The following is a 20,245-nucleotide window of genomic DNA, read 5'->3' as shown; positions in this document are numbered from 1 at the left end:
TTTTACTGTTTGTATGAAAAGTGTTTCACAGTTAACGTCACATTGTTCCGTGTGAGGAGCTCATTTCACTCTCGTGTCTTCAGATGTGACCAAAGAATTTATCCATACCTTCCAACATTTAGAATTCTACGAATAAAACAGCTCAGACAGATTAATAATGAGCTCCTGTGTCACATGATCTGTTCAGAAAGTGGAGTCACGCAGCCTCTTCAGTCACTGGAACCTTTTCATTCTCAGTCTGTAAGTATCTGAACTCTTCCTCCTCCTCCTCTTCCTCCTCAGTTCCCAGAATGTGGATTCTTCGGGATGTACGACAAGATCCTGCTCTTCCGTCACGACCTGAGCTCGGACAACGTCCTGCAGCGGCTGACGTCGGCGGAGGAGATCCACGAGGGCGACCTGGTGGAGGTGGTGCTCTCCGGTAAATCCCCGGCTCCTCAGTGAACCTCTGATCCTGGATCAGTGTGCAACAGGAAATCCAATTTACAAGTGATTCAAAGTCTCTATGTTCAGACTCTGAACCTGAGAGATGTTTCTGCTTTCGATTTTGAATTCCAGATAATGAATGTCAGAAAAATTATGATACTACAACTCTTATTGAAGACTATAGGATTCTGTCATAATCATCTATAAAGTAACGATGACAATGTGAATAGATTCATCACATTCTGACTTCCTCTCAGCTTCCTCCGAGGCCGGAGCCGTCTCACATCTCGTTTCGTCCGCCGCAGCGTCGCCGGGGATCACTCTGCGCCCCCCCCCCACCCCCCCAACCATAATATTAGTATACAGTATATGTCACTTCCTGTCTGGTGTCGACGGGTTTGGGTGTAAAACCTAAAACTGACACCTCAGCAGCTCGACACAGCAGTGGCAGCTGAGGAGGAAGACGAAGTGGCACCTCCAACCACATCGGGTTCAAACCCACGACCACTTCCTCCTCCTCCACCTGCTCCTCCTCCTCCTCCTCCACCTCCTCCTCCACCTCCTCCTCCTGCTGCAGACGTGCATATCTCTGCTCGTTTGTTTCTTAATAACTGTTCATGCTGCCTCTGGTATCACACAGGATCCGTCTGACAACTAGTTTCACGTATAGAAGAACCGGAAACAAACAGAAAACATGTTAGGACCTAACGGTGGCAACATGAAACCAGATTTTGGTGGTGAAAGTAAAGGAATTCACTGAAGGAGGTGAACAAGGCGACTGATGTTTAAAACAGAGACGATAAAACAAACAGGAGAACTCAGTGGAGAACGTGTGGAACAGATCAACTGAGTCTGAACAGAAACAAGAAGGTGTGAACTCAGAAACTCAAACTCAACCGGTTCCTGTTCCTCAAAGTTCATCAAACGATCACAAATCAATCTGTTTCCTAACCAAGCTGCAGAGATGATTTCATCCAACATCTAAACAATCATCTGAAACGTTTAATAGTCTTCGATGAATAAAACTCAAAGTCCTGATTAAAAAGTTCAGTCTTGAGTTGGATCGATTCAAAACAATTCGTCTGAAAACTTTTCCATTAATCGGTAAAGAATCAGGATTTAAAAAAAGACTTTCTCTGTATTTTTGTTAAATTTCAGCTCTCGCCACGGCCGAGGATTTCCAGATCCGACCTCACGCTCTGTACGTCCACTCCTACAAGGCGCCGGCGTTCTGCGACGACTGCGGCGAGATGCTGTGGGGGCTCGTCCGGCAGGGCCTCAAGTGTGAAGGTGAGATTCCTCCGAGGATAAAACAGTCTGGATCTCTGTGAAGCTTTGAGGGAGAAAGGAGGATCTGACTCATGTTTCTCCTCCGCAGGATGTGGACTGAACTACCACAAGCGATGTGCGTTCAAGATCCCCAACAACTGCAGCGGCGTGAAGAAGAGACGTCTGTCCAACGTGTCTCTGCCGGGCTCCGTCCTGTCCATCGCTCGCCCGCCGTCCACGGAGTTCACACCGACGCCGCCGGAGGAGGTGGGTTCATTAACCTCTGAGCTGCTGGAGACTCACAAGAGAAAAGAGAATTTATTTCTATATTTAAATGATTCCCTGAAGTTTGGTGACTCCTCTCACTTCTTCACAGAGAAATTGATTATTGCTGCTTTAAATAAACTGACCTCAGAGTCTCGTCTGTTCGATCCCCGACCCCCCGACCTTTATAACCCGTCACTGTGTTTCTAGCTGAAGTGACTGTTGCATTCTGGTCTTTGGAGGATTTCTCACAGCTTCAGTCACATGACGATGAGTTTCTTCTTTTAGCGAAGTGAAAGTTTGATTCATTTCTGACAGAATGAGTGAAAACACAGTTTCAGCCGCAGATGTAAAGGTTGTGCAACCAACTAACCAGTCGCACACACACACACACACAAACACACACACAGACACACACACACACACACACACACACACACACACACACACTGTGATGGCTGGAGGCTGGAGGCAAACCACCTGATTTTCCATCCTGTTCAGCTTCACACTCACATGAACAAACACCCTGTGTTTAATACACAAACACACACACATGCAAACACACACACACACACACATGCAAACACATACACACACACACACACACACACACACTAAAGGAGACTCTTGCTCCTTTTCATTCGAGAAATTGTAAATCGTTCCCTTACTTCTGGGTCTCAAACTAGGTATGGTGTCCCGCAGGGTTCAATCTTAGGTCGCATTATATTGTCCATCTATATGCCCCCCCCCCTTGGCAACATCATCCACAAACACATCATGCACTCTCACTGCTGCTGCGCTGATGACACACAACTCATTCAGTCTTCGTGACCAATGAACATCTCAACTCTCCACAAGTGCTTCACAGAAATAAAACCCTGGTGGACAAACCCCTGAACTTCACCTCCAGCACGGACACAGTGAATTCCTGTTGGTCGAATCAGAATCTTCCAGTAAATGAGGAAACTCTTCAATTCATTTCTCTCTCTCCTCTCTCCTTCTTCCCCTCTTTCCCCCGGCAGCGCCCCCTGCTGGGCGCCGCGAAGCGTAACTCGCTGCTCAGCGGCCGTCCCATCTGGATGGAGAAGATGGTGCTGGGCCGGGTGAAGGTCCCTCACACCTTCTCCGTGCACACGTACACTCGTCCCACCATCTGCCAGTTCTGCAAGCGGCTGCTGAAGGGCCTCTTCCGCCAGGGCATGCAGTGCAAAGGTGACGACTCAGCAGAAAATCATCTGGAATCTGAAATGACGAGATGTTCTCTGAATGGTTCCTGTGGCGAAGGAAGATCTGCTCATTACAGTTTGATCTGCTGCTCATTTCTCACAGTTTTCAGGATGATGCCTTCAGGCTGATCTGTTTTTTTTTCAACCCGTCAGATTCACGTGTGTGTTGTGTTTCTTCAGATTGTAAATTTAACTGCCACAAGAGATGTGCAGCCAAGGTTCCTCGGGACTGTCTGGGCGAGGTCGACTTCAACGGAGGTGAGTGGGATTCACGTTGGAGGAGTTGAGCCGTTAACGTTAGAAACCTGAAGCTTTAAAGAGGCTTTAATAAATATATTCATAGTGATAATCGATCAGCAGTAGAAATATCACCTGATCTCTGCAGCTCCACACGTTTCAGAATCGTTCAGCTCCATGTTTCTGTTGAACCGTTACGTTCTCATTTAGTTCAGAAAAGCACTTTTTTAAATAATAATGAATGCAGTTTTGAGGTTGTCCCCTGGTGGCCGTTAGAGGAACTCTTCATTAGTTCTTCAGTTTGGATTAAAAGTTTTTTCCGTTGTGGGTTTTGTTTTCCCGACTCTGCAGAACCGGCGAGTCCCAGTCTGGACTCCGAGGCCACGATGGAGGTGGACAGCTGCGACGTGAACAGCGACGGAGGACAGAGCATGGACGACCAGGACGAGTCCCCCCCCGAGGACAAGCTCTTCTTCCACGAGGGGGGGGGCACGGACGGCGAGAAGGACGACGAGACGCTCCGAGCCATCAGGTGACGAGAGGCCGACGCCACGCGTGTTTCCAAACAGCACAAAACTCTGATAAATGAAGCTGCTTTCAGAATTCAGTCAGTGTGTGTTGATGAGTGTGTGTGTTTGTTTGTGTTGACGCAGCCCGTGCACCAGCAGTAACATCCCCCTGATGCGAGTGGTTCAGTCCATCAAACACACAAAGAGGCGGAGCTCCACGGTGGTGAAGGAGGGATGGATGGTTCACTTCACCAGCCGAGACAACCTGGTGAGAGGAGAAGAGAAAACACACACAACATGTTTAAATACACACTTTGCTTTACTGCTGGGACATCCTACTACACAATCTCATGTTACACACATTTATATTCTATTCTATTTCTTCCTCTTAATGAATTACTTTTTACTGTTTGGTAGTTTTCAGCTTCTAATCAATTCAAATTATAAGTTATCTGATTTTAAAGGAAATATATAATGGGAACTGCTGTTTTTTAATATTAAAACATGCAACAAAAATAAACATATATATTAAATATTTACTCTGTTAAACAGAATAAGATGTTAAATATACATATCAATATAAATCTTGACAAAAGTCAGTGTCATTGTTTCATATCAACTTAAAATATCATTAAGCATTTTGGGCTTAAAAACTAGTTTTTCTCAAATTTGAAAAAGATGTTCTTAACATTTATCCACAAATAACCTGCAGATCCACATTTTCCTCTTTAATTTCTTTAACTTCATCAGTATTTTGCTTGTTTTTTAATCAGACCTGTGATGTGTGCGTGTTGTGTGTGTTGTGTGTGTGTTGTGTGTGTTGTGTGTGTTGTGTGTGTTGTGTGTGTTGTGTGTCTGCAGAGGAAGAGACATTACTGGAGACTGGACAGCAAGAGCCTGACGCTGCTTCAGAATGAAAGTGGAGCCAAGTTCTACAAGGTAGGAGGGAACAGGCTGGATCCGGTTTCAGCTGCTCGCCCACACCGGGCGGGGGGGGGGGGGGGGGGGGGAGAGGGAGTCGGGTTCGATCGGAGTTTCTATCGGATCAGAAAGTTTTCACGAGCTCGTCACTTTTCACAGTTTGACTCTAAACGTACGAAAAACAGAAAAAAAACCCTCGTGAGGTCACTTCCTCTCGGCTGCTGGTTTCTAACACGTGGAGAGAAGTGACTGAATGAAGATGGACGACAGCTTCTCCATCGCCCCCTGGTGGCCGGCTGCGGTATAGCTCACAAACCACACCTCCTCCATGTTAGCAGACGGGACCAAACTAAACAAACGGTTTAAATAGTTTGAATTCGTTATTGCCGTGATGATTGACAGCTGAGACTCACGATTGGTCAGGTAGAGATGTGGGTGGGACCTCAGATCTCTGCTGCACAGACTCCAAGTGATGTCACCAATCCAAGATGGCGGCGCACGCCTCAGATATTTTGGCTTCATTTTTCTAGGAGGTGGAGACGCGTCGTCCATCTTTGTTTTCAGTCTGCGTAGGTTTGATTTACATGAAGAGAAAAACAGATCATCACTCAGAGATTAAACTGAAGCTGCTCTCGTCCTCCATCGCCCCCCCCCCTCTCGTCCTCCATCGCTCCCCCCCCCCCCTCGTCCTCCACCTCCTTTCATCTGGTGTCTGGCGGCGACCTGTTGACCTTCACCACAAAGCGCCGCGGAGACCGTCCTTTGAAGAGAAAGTGAGAGGCACAGGGGGGGGGGGAGAGATCTGTGGCGGTTTCAGGGCCTCTCCCTCCCTCCTCCTGCCCCCCCGACCGCCGCCACCGCCGTGCGCCTGAAGCACGCCCTGGCTTTTAATCACAGGATGAATTGATGATGATGGGGGGGGGGTGGTTGGTTGGTTGCTGGTACAAACTTGGAACAACACAAGAAGTTCAGATGTGGTTCAGAGGAGGGAGGAGGAGGAGGAGGAGGAGGAGGAGGAGGAGGAGGAGGAGGAGGAGGAGGAGGAGGAGGAGGAGGAGGAGGAAGAGGAGGAGGAGGAGGAGGAGGAGGAGTGAGGAGTGAGGGAACGTTTCCCTGAAGACGTTTAACTTGTGTGACTCGGATCTGACGTCACTTCCTGTTTGTGTCCCGGCGCCGCTCAGGAGATCCCGCTGTCGGAGATCCTGCAGGTGGAGCCGGCGAAGGACTTCAGCGTCCTGCCGCCGGGCAGCAACCCGCACTGCTGCGAGGTGACCACGGCCGGCGTGGTGTTCTACGTCGGGGAGAACACCGGCGGCCTGTACCACAACCCCGTGCTGGCGGCGTCCGGCGTGGGCCGGGACGTGGGCGCCAGCTGGGAGAAGGCCATCCGCCACGCGCTGATGCCCGTCACGCCCACGGCCAGCGTGGGCACCGGGAAGGGGAAGGACCACAGTGAGTAACACACGCCGAGGTCATGACCTCTGAAGTTGAGGAACAGAATCTATTCTTCAAAACGTTGAACATGTGGTTAAATGTGAAGAATGAATGTCTATAAAATAAATAGAATAGTTTATAAAATGTGAATAAGAGTCTGGAGAAGCTCTCAGTTTGCAGATTTCTGCTGCAGGTACACACATAGATATATATAAAGACTAGATGCCTTGTTCGACGGAGCCGGACGTCACCACATGGCGGCCATCTTGCCAGAGGTTGCTCGCTCACCCATAACATTGTGTTGGTAAATAACCATAACTTGCTCAATTTTCAACAGATTTTGAAACGGTCTGGTTTGTTATAAACGTCAGAGATGTAGATATGACACGGGTACTTATGAATAATTATGTTATTTTCTAAAAAATGTAATCATTTATGCAGTGTCATAACTAAAGCTCTGATGTTTATAACAAACCAAACTGTTTCAAAATCGGTTGAAAATTGAGCAAGTTATGGTTATTTACCAACACAATGTTATGGGTGAGCGAGCTGCCCCTTAGCAAGATGGCCGCCATGTGGTGACGTCCGGCTCCGTTGGCCGGCAACGCAGACGAGACATCTAGTCTTTATATATATCTATGGGTACACATGCCAGATGCTTGTGAACTGAGAGGGAGTCAGATCCAGAGACGTTTACAGGAACTCAGGTTCTTCTGATTTGTAGCAAGTGTCTTTATCTAAATTCAGCTCCGTAAAGAGAATACATTTTTCCAGTTTTTCAGTCACTGGGTAAATTGAGAAAGGATCCAGGACGCATCAAGACACAGATTCACTCCAGATTAATTATCAATACAAGATTCAATCTGGATTATTGATGCGTCCCGAGGCCTCAGTGAGTCTGAAGGAGCCGAAGCTGCATCCAGAACTCAGGAGCTTCGGTTCTGAAACACAGTTTTAGTATAAATTCATCCTGTTGCTGCTCACTAACAGACTGGATTCATTGAGCTGTTGTTCCCTCTGTTCGGGTCAAACTGTCCTGAGGTCAGATCGGGTCGAACCTCGGATCACTTCCCTCCGACAGCAGCGGAGATATGAAGTGTCCTGTATCATGTGTCCCTGGGGAAGCGTTCAGAAAAATGAAATATGACCCACAGACGATCCTTGAGGAACTCCACGAGTTTAGAGACTAGAGGAGAGAAGCTGTTTAATATTTACTAAAAACCAACATTTAATAAAAACACAGACTTGATGTGTTTCATGTTCATTAGAGACGCTCAGTGCAGGTTTTTAAACGTCCGCTACGAATCGTTTCTCGAATCAGATTAGACTCGTTTTTGTGTTTTTTTTAATGGTCGTGTGGATTTGTCGGTGGAGAGCTTTCAAAATAAAAAACACACAGAGAGAGACAGAGAGAGAGAGAGAACACAACACAACCACACACACACACACAGAGAGAGACACACACAAACACACACACACACACACACACACACACACACACACACACGACCACTCGCTGACATTTTAACGTGATTGAAGGGATTTCAGAGGATTTTCCGCCTCATCTCGCTCGGATTCACTTCAGGGTAAAGTGTCTTTTAAGTTTCACCACAAAATGAGATGTCCTGCAGTAAACGACTAAATGGACGTCCTGGTATTAAAATTAATAACCATTAGCTGTAGTGACGGAGCTCAATAAGTTAATGGACAGATGATGTAACAGAGGTTTTTGTTGTTTCACCGTCTCAGAGACAAACAGCGAACGAGTGAAACCTCACGAGGAGGAAACACAGAATCCAGCGGGTGGACGTTACGTAAACTCTCTGAGTCGTGACCTCACCCGTGACCCACATATCAGGAGTCCGTCCACCTCCATCAGACTGTGGGAATCGATCCCAGAGCAGTGACCCGATCAAACCCCCCCCGGCCGACCGATCGGAAATCAATCCCTGCTCATCAGTGGAAACTCAGCGGCAGGTTCCCTCTCTCTGAATGAATGTCAGAGGCTCGTAGTAAACATGGGGACAGGAAACAGAGGCTTTTATTGTTGTGACACCTGCAGGAGGATGAGGAGGCTGCAGCAGCCGGACTCGCCCCCCCCCCCCGACTCTTTCATGTGGAGTCGAACCCACAACGTGTCGGTTTGATCTCGGCTGGAAAATCTCATCCTTTATTTAACAAGGGAAGGAATGAAATGAGATTTGAATGATTTGGAGGTTAACAAAATAAAAGCACCAAACGTCCCTGCTGGAGAGGAATTTACATTTTATACTCTGGAGATAATAATTCATAGGATCACTATGAGAAAAATGAAGATAAATGTTATATTTTCATGGTAAACTTTGATTTGTAAGAACGGATTCTTTCCTGAAAGCTTCTGGAGATCGAAGAGAACTTTTCATGAGAAGAATTGAATTTTCTGTTTTGTCTTTGTTTCCCTCAGAGGAAATCTCCATCAGCATATCAGTGTCCAACTCCCAGATAGAAGAAAATGTGGTGAGTGACATATGTCAGCAATTTACCATTTATGTATTTGTGTATTTATTGATGTGAGGATGTTCTGGGCCGTGGAGACGACTCTGCTCTCTGTGAAGAGTTGAATCCTCTGATCTGTGAATCCGCTCTGATCTCTTGCTCAGGACATCAGTTCAGTTTATCAGATCTTCGCCGACGACGTCCTCGGCTCCGGTCAGTTCGGGATCGTGTACGGAGGTGAGGCTGGAAACCAGTGGAATGAATCTGCTCCTGAGAGACGGACTCATCTTATTATAGAAGAGTTTCCCTCTGTGTCTCTACATGTTAAGATATTAAAGATGGTAAACGTCTCTTCCTCTTCGACGTCTGCAGGGAAACACAGGAAGAGCGGCAGAGACGTCGCCATCAAGATCATCGACAAAATGCGTTTTCCCACCAAACAGGAGAGTCAGCTGAGGAACGAGGTCGCCGTGCTGCGGGTAAAACCAGACAGATACCAGACCCATGAAGAAGATTCTAGATGTTCTGTGACTGAGGTCCAGTGTTCAGTCGCTCGGTCACACATGAGATCCTTATGGTTATAGATCTGGTTTTGTTTTGTGACAGAACCTCCAGCACCGTGGTATCGTGAACCTGGAGTGTATGTTCGAGACGCCTGAGCGCGTGTTCGTGGTCATGGAGAAGCTCCACGGAGACATGCTGGAGATGATCCTGTCCAGCGAGAAGAGTCGACTCCCTGAACGTCTCACCAAGTTCCTGGTCACACAGGTGAAGTTATGAAATGTATATTACTTGATTTCATGGAACTGTGGGAGTTTTTTCTTTTTGCTGACGATCTCCAGCTGCTGTGTCTCCAGATCCTCGTGGCCCTCAGACATCTTCACTTCAAGAACATCGTCCACTGTGACCTGAAGCCGGAGAACGTCCTCCTGGCCTCAGCAGAACCGTTTCCTCAGGTTCGATTCAATCCTCAGAGAACTCCGGTCCCCGTCTCCTCGTTCTTTGGTTCCTCTTTCATCCTCTCGGTCGTTTCTCCTCCAGGTGAAACTCTGTGACTTCGGCTTCGCTCGCATCATCGGGGAGAAGTCCTTCCGGCGCTCCGTGGTCGGCACGCCGGCTTATTTGGCGCCGGAGGTTCTTCGCAGCAAAGGCTACAACCGGTCCCTGGACATGTGGTCGGTCGGCGTGATCGTCTACGTCAGCCTGAGCGGAACGTTTCCCTTCAACGAGGACGAGGAGATCGACCACCAGATCCAGAACGCCGCCTTCATGTACCCGCCCAACCCGTGGAGGGAGATCTCCGAGCCGGGTGAGACCCACGAGTCACAGAACCGACTCACAAGAACATCTCAGTTAATAATGATTAATAATGATGATTAATGATCAACTACCTGTTAATGTTTTACAGCCACGGACCTGATCAACAACCTGCTGCAGGTGAAGATGAGGAAGCGCTACAGCGTGGCCAAATCGCTGAGTCACCCCTGGCTGCAGGTAAGAAATCGCTGAGTCACCCCTGGCTGCAGGTAACAAACCACTGCAACAGGAAGTGTTCAGGATGTAACCCCTTATTGCCTGAATTAATTCCAATTATATAAAAAAAATATTATTTGTGTTTTTGGCTGTCATAAGGATTCAAAATTAAGAGAAGATTGTTAATTTCAATATAGCATATACAATATATATAAAATTTAGGTATGGGGCAAATTAGCGACATTAGGCATAATGGGGCATAACCGTAATTTAACAAATGTTCCAGTCTCTGGTTTGTAGATTATTATACTGATGCTGCTTTTGCTTGAAATTGAATAACAACTTATGTTTCTGTACAATCATTGCTGTTCCATCATCACAGAATTTCAAATACAGCTTAATACCTCAAAATAACTTTGCTGCACAGTACCAAGCATAGATATATATAAAGACTAGATATCTCGCTCGACGGAGCCGGACGTCACCACATGGCGGCCATCTTGTTGCGGGAGGCTCTCTCACCCATAGCATTGTGTTGGTAGTTGTAAATAACCATAACTTGCTCAATTTTCGACTGATTTTGAAACGGTCTGGTTTGTTATAAACGTCAGAGGTGTAGTTATGACACTGCATAAATTATTAATTTTTTTTAGAAAATAACATAATTATTCATAAGTACACAGTGTCATAACTACATCTCTGACGTTTATAACAAACCAGACCGTTTCAAAATCGGTTGAAAATGGAGCAAGTTATGGTTATTTACCAACACAATGTTATGGGTGAGAGAGCCTCCCGCAACAAGATGGCCGCCATGTGGTGACGTTCGTCTCCGTTGGCCGGCAACGCGGCCGAGATATCTAGTGATCATATCTGTGGTACCAAGGGGCTAGTATGTATTTTCCACTCCGACCACTAGATGGCGGCAGAGTACTTCCAACACCTTCATGGCATGTGTAGTATTTGCACCATCAGGTATTAGTGGGATAAAAAGACCGGAACGGTGTTTGAGGCGAATCCGTGACATTCGTCTTCAAGGGGTTAAACGTTCTCACATGTTTCTCGATCTTGGAACCAAACGAGATCTTCCACCTCGACCACAGAGGAAACACCAGCTCCTGGGTTTGAGTCTCTCTGTCTGCATGTCGTTGTTCTGCAGGACTACCGCACCTGGCTCGACCTCCGGGAGTTCGAGACCAAGCGTGGCGAGCGCTACATCACGCACGAGAGTGACGACGCCCGGTGGGAGGAGCACGCCGACGAGGGCGGGCTGCACTTCCCCAAAGACTTCATCATGTCCCCCAACCTGGACGACATGGAGGAGGACCCCTAGTGGCGGCAGGAGGCCGGACACTTCCTACGATGAGGCAGCAGACACCCCCCCCCCCCCCCCAGTGGATGCTATGAAGACCTTGGCAACTGTCACCATGGAGACAGATGTCACCATGGAGACAGCTGTCGTCGTGACAGCAGGGGACAGGGGATGAGGACGTGCTGGTCAGGTACACCATGTACAGAATCGGCTCCAGAGGGATTTTCCAATGTATTTCATCTTTTTCCAATTTTATTTTTTTATTTTTACAAACTACAAGAAACTATCCTGAGATTTGAAGTCTGGAGATTTTAAGTAACGGTCTTTTCCGCCGGTTAACGACAAACCAGAGACTTTATGATCGGACACGATGTTTTTACTACGTGACTCAAGAAGAAACTAAAATGTCTGAAAGAAATTGTGACTTTTGTTTATTTTTTGTTCTTTGCACTTTCGGGGAAATCTGACAAAAAACAAGAAATTAACTTTTGGTTTGTTCGAATATTATAAATGTTTTCTCGAGTTTCCGAAGATGTTTGTTTAGTTTAATAAGTGATGAATCGTTACTATTTTTGTAGAGAAAGCAAATCAATAGTGATTTTCCAAATGATTTTTTTCTGTGACGAAGACGAGCTGAGAATCGAGCTTCGTCTTTATGTCTGAGGAGAAAAACAACTGGACTCTCGATCCAGATCCGACTCCAGCCTGAGAATTAATTTCACGTTTTATATCTTTGAAAGAAACTTGGTGTCATGTGGATGATTTTGATGAGAAAATATTAAAGTCAAAACGTTTCAAACTGACTCTGAGAAACGGATTTTAAATCATCGCCTGGTTTCTTCAGTTCAATCAAATCCTGTAATTTCTTCCAAATGTTTGTGAACATTATCATCAAATTGGAAGCGATCTCTTAACGAACCAGATCCTGAGCTCGACCGGGTCGCTCTGCAGGACGGCTGCCCCCCCCCCCACCATGTGTAACTGAAGCTTTTAATTGCTACCGGAGGAGCTCGCTGTGATTGGCTGCAGCTCAGCTAACGGCTTCCAGATGTGGACGCAGGCCGGGGGAGAGAGATCCTCCTGCAGCGGGACGACCTTTGACCTGAGGCAGAGTCACAGTTTACTGCTTCGTTCTCCACCGGGCGTCAGTTTGAGTTTAAACACGACTTCAAAGTTGTAGAATTTCAACGATTGTTCGGAATTTTAAATAAAAAGTGTCTCCTTCAGATGATTAAAGAATAAGGAAATATCAAAAAGGCTGCTACTTTTTATTTTCTGGCATTTTTACATTAAACTGCTTTTCACAACTGACTTAATATAATCAGAAATAATATTTATTAGTTCAGATCATGTTCAACCTGGTCGATGATAATAAGCTGCTTCTTCTCTAGATTAGAGAAACGTGTGAACACTTAAAGCAACATGATGTAAGTTTGACTGGGCAGCAGCGCCCCCTGCAGTCACATGTGGTGAACACTGGATATTACCCATGATCCTCTGCTTCCTGAACCTGAAGAGCTGCAGCTGTAACAAATCCACCAAACTCTGAAATCAGAATTCATCATGTTTCACAGTTTCCTGCTGAATCTTGGAGATAAACTCTGGTTGTTAATAACTTCAGAGAGTTTCTAACTGATCTCAGTTCAGCTTCACTCTCCAGCTGCAGCTGCTTGAGACAGGTTGAGACTCTCAGTCAGTTCTTCTCTCAGGAGATGGAACCCACTCAGCAGAGTCACAGAGAACAGACACTCAGGGAGAGAAGGAGGAAACTTTCTCTTCTTCACACTCACACATCAGACTCACTTTCATCCAGCTGCATAATGTTGCTTCAAAAACAAATAAATATTGTCTTGTACAGGATCCTTCAAATCTCTTCGATCTTCTGTAAAGTCTGTTTCATGTCCCTCAAGAGTCCAGTTGTTTCCAGATGTTTCAGACGCTCTAGGAGAAGCTGAGCTCGGTGAACCCGGCCACGGGCAGCGGCGCCGGGCTGGTCTTCTCCAGCTTCATCCCCGTGGCCCTCGTGGGTTTGGCGAGGCGGCTGAGGTGCAGCAGGCTGAAGAAGTGGAAGCGCTCGCCCATCTTCTCCGGGTTGGTCAGCATGTCGTAGCTGCTGATCAGCTGCTTCCTGGTGGACGGGTCGCTGCAGTTCCTCAGCAGAGCCTGCAGAGGGAGATCAAACATCTGGAGATGAGACGTACTTCTGGTTCCGATACAAAGAAAGTGATCGTCACAGCTCCAAGAATCCATAGTTCTGTATTGATGATGTAACGTTCTCTCACAGTCACAAGCTCCATCAACAACAAGACAAGAAACAAAAGCTGAAACTGAAGATTCACCTGCATCCGTGTGTCGATGCCCATGTTCTTCAGGAACGTCCTCTGAGTGACAGGTCCCAAACAGGCCACGCCCCCTCCAGCTGTCCTGCGCAGGTAGCTGAAGTCGACGTCGGCGGTGAGGTCGGCCGAGCCGGGGGACGCCAGGACGTCGTGGAGCCGGTGACCTTTAAAACCCTGAGGGGTCACAGGGAGGGGAGAAACATCAGGGGGGGTCGGGCCTCGGATGCATTTAGAGAAAAGCATTATGGGTAATAAGATATTCACAAAGTTAAAGCAACGCTATGCAGCTGTGAGAGCTCACTGACATGTAGTAACCCACGTGTAGCTGCAGAGGGCGCTGCTGCTCAGTAACATTTACATGGTTCTTTAAATTTAGCATCACTTGATATCACACATTTTTTGTCGTAATGATTTGGGCTGTGAGGTTTAAACGTGTTTACGGGATAAAGTAAAATCCCAAAAAACATCAGGAGCAGCGGAGGAAGAGGAGCGATGAGTCAGTCGACCCTGGCTTCCCCCCCGCCTGCAGCAGAGGACCTTCACCACTTCCTACATCTGCTTCCTTCAACTGCTTCCTTCATCTGCTTCCTTCAGCTGCTTCCTTCAACTGCTTCCTTCATCTGTAACAGAAGAGACGACCGGACAGAACGTCCTCGCTTTGAGGTCCGAGTCTCAAACTGTCCTCACAAACACGTGAGAACCTGAAGGACACCCAAAGGGCTTCTGGGTAAAAGTTCTACAGCTGAACTCGTCCACGAGAATCAAAATAAGCAAAGTCTTCTAGTCTGTAAAGGTGAAGGTAGAAGAGCACGTGTAACCTGCTGTTCTTCAATCTTGTTGTGATAGATTGTAGTTTTAAAAATACTTTCATCTCAGTTTGTTTTATACTTTTTTTCCCAACCACACTTAACCAAACCTTGTGTTTTATGTTCTGTGTTTGGTGCAAAGAGTGTAAAAAAAGACGAGACGTGTGATAGCGATGAATTCAGTTTTCTCTATGTCCCTCCATGATTTCAAAACGGAAGGGGAATTTTAAAACAGAACTACACATGAGATCATCTTCATACCCTGAACGTGTCCGTCTTGGTTCCTTCGTGGCCGTAGTCGGCGATCAGCGCCGCGCCGCCGTCCTCCACGATCCGCCGGGCCAGCTGCTGGACGATGACCCCCCCCTCTGCACACACCTCCACGTGATCCCGCCTTTCATCGGCCTGACGGACACACACACACACGGTCACCACATCACATGACTACACCTCTTTTAGACTATGACATAAAACTGCTCATTATTTGATTTTTGAAAACACAGAAATGAATGAATCCTCCTTCTCCTTCACATGTGGTCGGATATAAACAGAACCTGAGCTCAGACTGGATCTGAATCTGTCTGATGATAACGCCGGGCGTCTGGCACCGGGTTCAAAGAGACCAGATCAAACAGGCTGTGGACGTATAGAAGGTTCTGATGTGGGCAATAAAAACCAGACAGAGACGAAGGAACAAACCTTAAAGAGTTTGTCTGAGTCGGTTCATTTACACACAAACTCAAAGTCTGATCTGAGCTGTCTGAAGAGATTCCTTCCTTCCTTCAACATTAATATCAGACAGTAAACATGTAAATAAAACCCCATGAGTCCGTGTGGGGGCGAGTCTGTCCCACTGGGCCCAGCAGCCTCCTGGTGGTTCAGGAACTCACATGAACGAATGTGGACGAGGCCATGGTCGGAGACGGCGTCACGACGAACCTCAGCTGGTCGGACTTCTCCGGGTCGATGTCGACCATCACCTCCCTCCAGCCTTTCTCCGTCCTCTGACCACAACAAACACACAATATTAATATTTAACGACACTCGAATCTTTAAAATAGAGATGAGTGGAGGTGATGAGTTTGGACACAATTCAAATAGTTCAATTAAAATTAAATTGAGTTCAGAGTGAAATGATAAAAGTAGAATCTAATAGAATCCCACAGTTCAGAAAGTCTCATCTACAGAGAAGGGTTTTTATTTTACTTCGACACCATCTGGTGGAAAAAATATATATAACACATGAGTCACTGGTGATCAGGGATGTGACACTACAGCCTCAGGACAAAGATTCATTTAACGAACAGATACAAATTATATTTATAATCACAGAAAAGTTTTACACTTGGTGACTTTACCTGAAACTTGTGGATGGGCAGAGCGTCGAAGAACTCGTGAGCGATAAAGATGCTGAAACCTGAGAGAAGAAGAGAGAGAGAGAGTGAATAAACTTTACTCATCATACGATCTCTCTTTAATGAAGACAAAACATGCAGGAATGTCTCTGATATCCTCTAATCTGAATTATAAATATCCAGAATCCCAGAATCTCTGTGATGTACAGGCTTCCCAGCGGGTTGGACTTCTACCTGAGGGGACGTCGTCCAGGCGGCGGTACCAGGACACCGGGAGGCCGGTGGGCGTGTCCCCGCGGCGGTAAACCAGCTCGTCCTCTGCGTCCGCCGCCCGGCTGCCGTCCCCGGTCAGAGTCTGAGCCTGAAGACGACTCAGAGCCGGACTCACCTCCACCAGGTGGACCGACACCGAGGCCTCACACAGAACCGACCGCAGCTGAGTGAACACCTGGAGAGAAACAACAACACACGAGTTATTAATATTATATTATATTATTATATCTATATTCGAGGACATATATATATGTCCACGAATGAAGACTTTTCTCCTAAAAAATAAAGAAAACGATGTAAGAAAAGAAGAAGAAAAATAAGTTTAAGGAGGAGGAGGAAGACGATGACTGAAAACAACAATTAAGTCCATGTTTGTGTATATATTCTGTTAGTTTTCATGCCATTTAAGATAGATGGATGGATGGATGGATGGATGGATGGATGGATGGATGGATGGATGGATGGATGGATGGATGGATGGATGGATGGATGGATGGATGGATGGATAGATAGATAGATAGATAGATAGATAGATAGATAGATAGATAGATAGATAGATAGATAGATAGATAGATAGATGGATAGATGGATAGATGGATAGATAGATAGATAGATAGATAGATAGATAGATAGATAGATAGATAGATAGATAGATAGATAGATAGATAGATAGATAGGAAGATAGATGGATAGATAGATAGATAGATAGATAGATAGATAGATAGATAGATAGATAGATAGATAGATAGATAGATAGATAGATAGATAGATAGATAGATAGATAGATAGATAGATAGATAGATAGATAGATAGATAGATAGATAGATAGATTACTTTATTCATCCCCGAAGGGAAATTAAGTCGTCATAGCAGCCGGTATATTTGAATACAATAAAATACAGAAAGAATAAAAACAGAAACACAAGATAAATAGGAAGATAAGGTGCAGTGGCAAGATGATGGTAATAGTACTGATGATATGATGGTAATGTTATTGTTAGACAGTATATAAAAATAGTACAGTATATATAGTATATAATATAACATAATATATATTTATATATGATAGTTATTATACCAATATAATAGCAGTATATAGTAATAATGGCAGCAACAGTATATATAATAGTAGTAAATATAATAATAATAATAAAATGTACACATGTATAAATATGTGTATATAGACTTATATATACAAAGAATAAACAGAGAGTATGATATAATATGATATGATATATAGTAGAGGTATAAATATAAGTATTTGACTATACAATAGAATATATAATATACTATGAGTGTAAGAATATGTAGACAGAGTATGCAAAAGACAATATTATTGTATAAAATTATATATAATATCAATATGGTTTATATGAACACATATCACATATGATGTGAAGTAAGTGTTCCAGTAAATGGAGCGGAGTGTTGTACAGGTCCACAGTGCAAGGAGACAGGTCTATTTAGTTTTGTGTCATACATTTATATCATTTTCAATTGATTTGCTTCTTAACAGCAGGAAGAATATAAAAGATAATTTGGTCAACTTTTTATAACTGAGTGAAACGTGGAGTTAATCCCAGTGTCCAGTCATAAAGTGAGAAAAATGTACATTTAACCCTAACCCAGTAAATATCAATTTGACCCAGAGAGGTTTTATGATAATTTGTTCTCCTCCAGCCACAGAACATCGGTCCGGCAGACAGTCCCGGTCCACCGGGGGTTCACCCGCCTCTGGCAACTCTCATGGAGGTCTCCGCTTCATGAGAGGTGTAAAAATAATTACACTTTCTTCCGATTTGCACCATAAGTGTGTGCATGTGTGTGCTTGTGTGCGAAAGAGAGAGTGAGAGAGAGTTAAGCTGTGAGTTGTGTTGGAAAAAATCGAAAAAACAGTCAATTTATGTAGTGCAACAAAATGAAAGGTATCAGCTGGTCTTAATTTACCCAGTGTAAAGTCAGAGAGTGCCTTTTAACCTCAATACGTTTGATTTAATCTTTATTTCTATCTAATCTTTCTTGCTGATACAGCAACTCTCTACATAAGATGTATTCACCAGTAGTGTGTATTTATCAGGTGGTCATATCTCTGATGAGACGCCTGAGTTCTCACCCTCAGGACGTCGCTGGCCAACGATCCTCTCCCAGGTCCCAGCTCCACCAGCTGCAGCTGATTGGGTCGCCCGGCTCCGATCCACTCGCTGAGGATCCACACGCCCAGCAGCTGGAGGCGAGATATCATTCAGAAACATAACATTTTAATACTTTTGAATTTAACTCTTCATCTGCTTTAACACTTGTTTCCAGTGTCTCTGTGTTTCTCACCTCTCCAAAGATCTGACTGATCTCAGGGGAGGTGATGAAATCCCCGTCCGGTCCGAGCATGTTGTTCTTCACATAATAACCCTGAAGAAACAAAGACTCATCAGTCTGAGGGAGGGACACAGACTTTGTTCAGGGTTATTAAACAATAACGATAACTCGGATATATTAATTTACCGTCACAGGGTTGGTCAGAACCTCCCTCATGTACTCGGCCACTGAGATGGGACCAGTGGATTTGAGTTTGGAGGTCAGGTGTCTCAGCATGGACGGGCGGCGTTTCTCCTCATCGGGTGACGAGCTGCAGAGGAGGCGGGTCCCAGCGGCTCGCCATCGCACTGTAACACACATATTAAATATAATAAGGATCATCTTAACCTGAAAACTTGAAGTAACATGTTTTACAGCCCCATCTTCTGTGTCTGCTGTGGTTGTGTATTTCAATTACTAACAACTATAAAGGTCATTTTTAAGAAGTCCAATAAGTTTATATAGAACAAAAGATGAAATTGTTCATTTAAAAGTACATTTGCACACAAGTCCACACTGAAGAGTTATGATCTGCAGCTTTGTAACTGGATGGATGGAAATTCAAACATAACACACAATAACACATAATAATACGAACTATACTAATTAGAGTGCATGTTTATAAATGTGATTCTCTTGTGTTTTAGATGTTTGACTCTGTGATTTGTGGATTTTGTGACAGAGACACTCAGACATGTTAAACAGGTTATCAATCTATTAAAATCATATTTAAATAAGAAATAAAAGAATAAACGAGATGACGTCACCTGCTGATGACGAGCTGAAGACTCCTCTGAGCAGCTGCTGAGTTTTAAACCCGAGGAAACTTCTCATTCTTATGAATTTTAATATGAATTCATCAAAACTTTAAGCTTCACTTTGACTTCTGCTCTGACAGGGTTAGCTGCTAGCTGGTTAGCATTAGCTTGTCAGGGTTATAAACGCGTTAAAGGAGAAAAGCGAAAGGAACCGGAAACAGAAACAACGAATTATCTTCGGAAAGAGAATTCAAACAAATACTGATGTTGATTTGTTCCTGACTTCTGTTTAAAATAGATAAAAACCAGCAGAGTTCACGTCCAGGAGCTAAACGCTAAAGCTAATGCTAAAGCTAAGAGGCGGATGAGACGAAAGACTGCATATCCGGTAGACTTTTCAAAATAAGGGCCATATCCAGGATGTTAAAAAACTTGAGTCATGAACACAAATAAGTTTCAGAAAAAGCATGTGTATTAAAAAACACACATTATATTATATTGTATTTATTAAACTTCCTATGTTGTGGTTTAAATTCCCCAAATCTCCTCTGTCTCAGAGGCAGCTGAGGGGATATGTATTTGAACATATTTAAAAGATAAAATAAAACATTAACATAATGTATTATACAGTGTAATATACTGTAAGTGTGGTGGTTTAAAGTTTAACGGGAGTAAAAGTCTTATCTCATCTTATTACAACACGTGTTAAAGAAGCTTTTGCTTTATTTTGAAAACAATCTTTCTCAAGTCGGTGACAACAAACGCTCCGATTGGATGACCTCTGGTGACGTAGTACAGAGACACCACGTGCACTGA

General features: G+C 44.8%; 2 protein-coding genes across 2 annotated transcripts in view; one reads left to right on the top strand and one right to left on the bottom strand.

The window, feature by feature from the left end:
* The window catches only part of LOC133024670 (serine/threonine-protein kinase D3-like), a 19,678-nt gene extending 8,076 nt beyond the window's left edge, over positions 1-11,602 (top strand). The window contains exons 4-20 of the mRNA XM_061091834.1: positions 283-421; positions 1,585-1,716; positions 1,805-1,962; positions 2,982-3,171; positions 3,366-3,443; positions 3,774-3,954; positions 4,076-4,199; positions 4,793-4,870; positions 6,034-6,304; positions 8,730-8,782; positions 8,926-8,998; positions 9,134-9,240; positions 9,368-9,529; positions 9,619-9,717; positions 9,803-10,070; positions 10,170-10,255; positions 11,394-11,602. Of these exons, the coding sequence (XP_060947817.1) occupies positions 283-421; positions 1,585-1,716; positions 1,805-1,962; positions 2,982-3,171; positions 3,366-3,443; positions 3,774-3,954; positions 4,076-4,199; positions 4,793-4,870; positions 6,034-6,304; positions 8,730-8,782; positions 8,926-8,998; positions 9,134-9,240; positions 9,368-9,529; positions 9,619-9,717; positions 9,803-10,070; positions 10,170-10,255; positions 11,394-11,567 (2,373 nt within the window). The 3' untranslated portion in view covers positions 11,568-11,602. The remainder of the gene's footprint in view (positions 1-282; positions 422-1,584; positions 1,717-1,804; positions 1,963-2,981; positions 3,172-3,365; positions 3,444-3,773; positions 3,955-4,075; positions 4,200-4,792; positions 4,871-6,033; positions 6,305-8,729; positions 8,783-8,925; positions 8,999-9,133; positions 9,241-9,367; positions 9,530-9,618; positions 9,718-9,802; positions 10,071-10,169; positions 10,256-11,393) is intronic.
* A 1,698-nt stretch (positions 11,603-13,300) lies between these two features.
* ndufaf7 (NADH:ubiquinone oxidoreductase complex assembly factor 7) lies at positions 13,301-19,790 on the bottom strand. The gene is made up of 10 exons (XM_061091352.1): positions 19,439-19,790; positions 18,819-18,979; positions 18,645-18,725; positions 18,433-18,543; positions 16,281-16,494; positions 16,050-16,108; positions 15,582-15,695; positions 14,953-15,096; positions 13,886-14,059; positions 13,301-13,709 (listed from the first exon to the last, which is right to left on the bottom strand). The coding sequence occupies exons 1-10, from the start codon at positions 19,503-19,505 to the stop codon at positions 13,488-13,490; spliced, it is 1,347 nt and encodes a 448-aa protein (XP_060947335.1). The 5' UTR covers positions 19,506-19,790; the 3' UTR covers positions 13,301-13,487.
* Positions 19,791-20,245: the final 455 nt, after the last annotated feature.

Source organism: Limanda limanda, chromosome 18 (assembly GCF_963576545.1).
Source record: "Limanda limanda chromosome 18, fLimLim1.1, whole genome shotgun sequence".
Taxonomy (NCBI): Eukaryota; Metazoa; Chordata; class Actinopteri; order Pleuronectiformes; family Pleuronectidae; genus Limanda; species Limanda limanda.
Note: the sequence above shows the minus strand (reverse complement) of the source record. Positions and strands in the feature narration are given on the sequence as shown.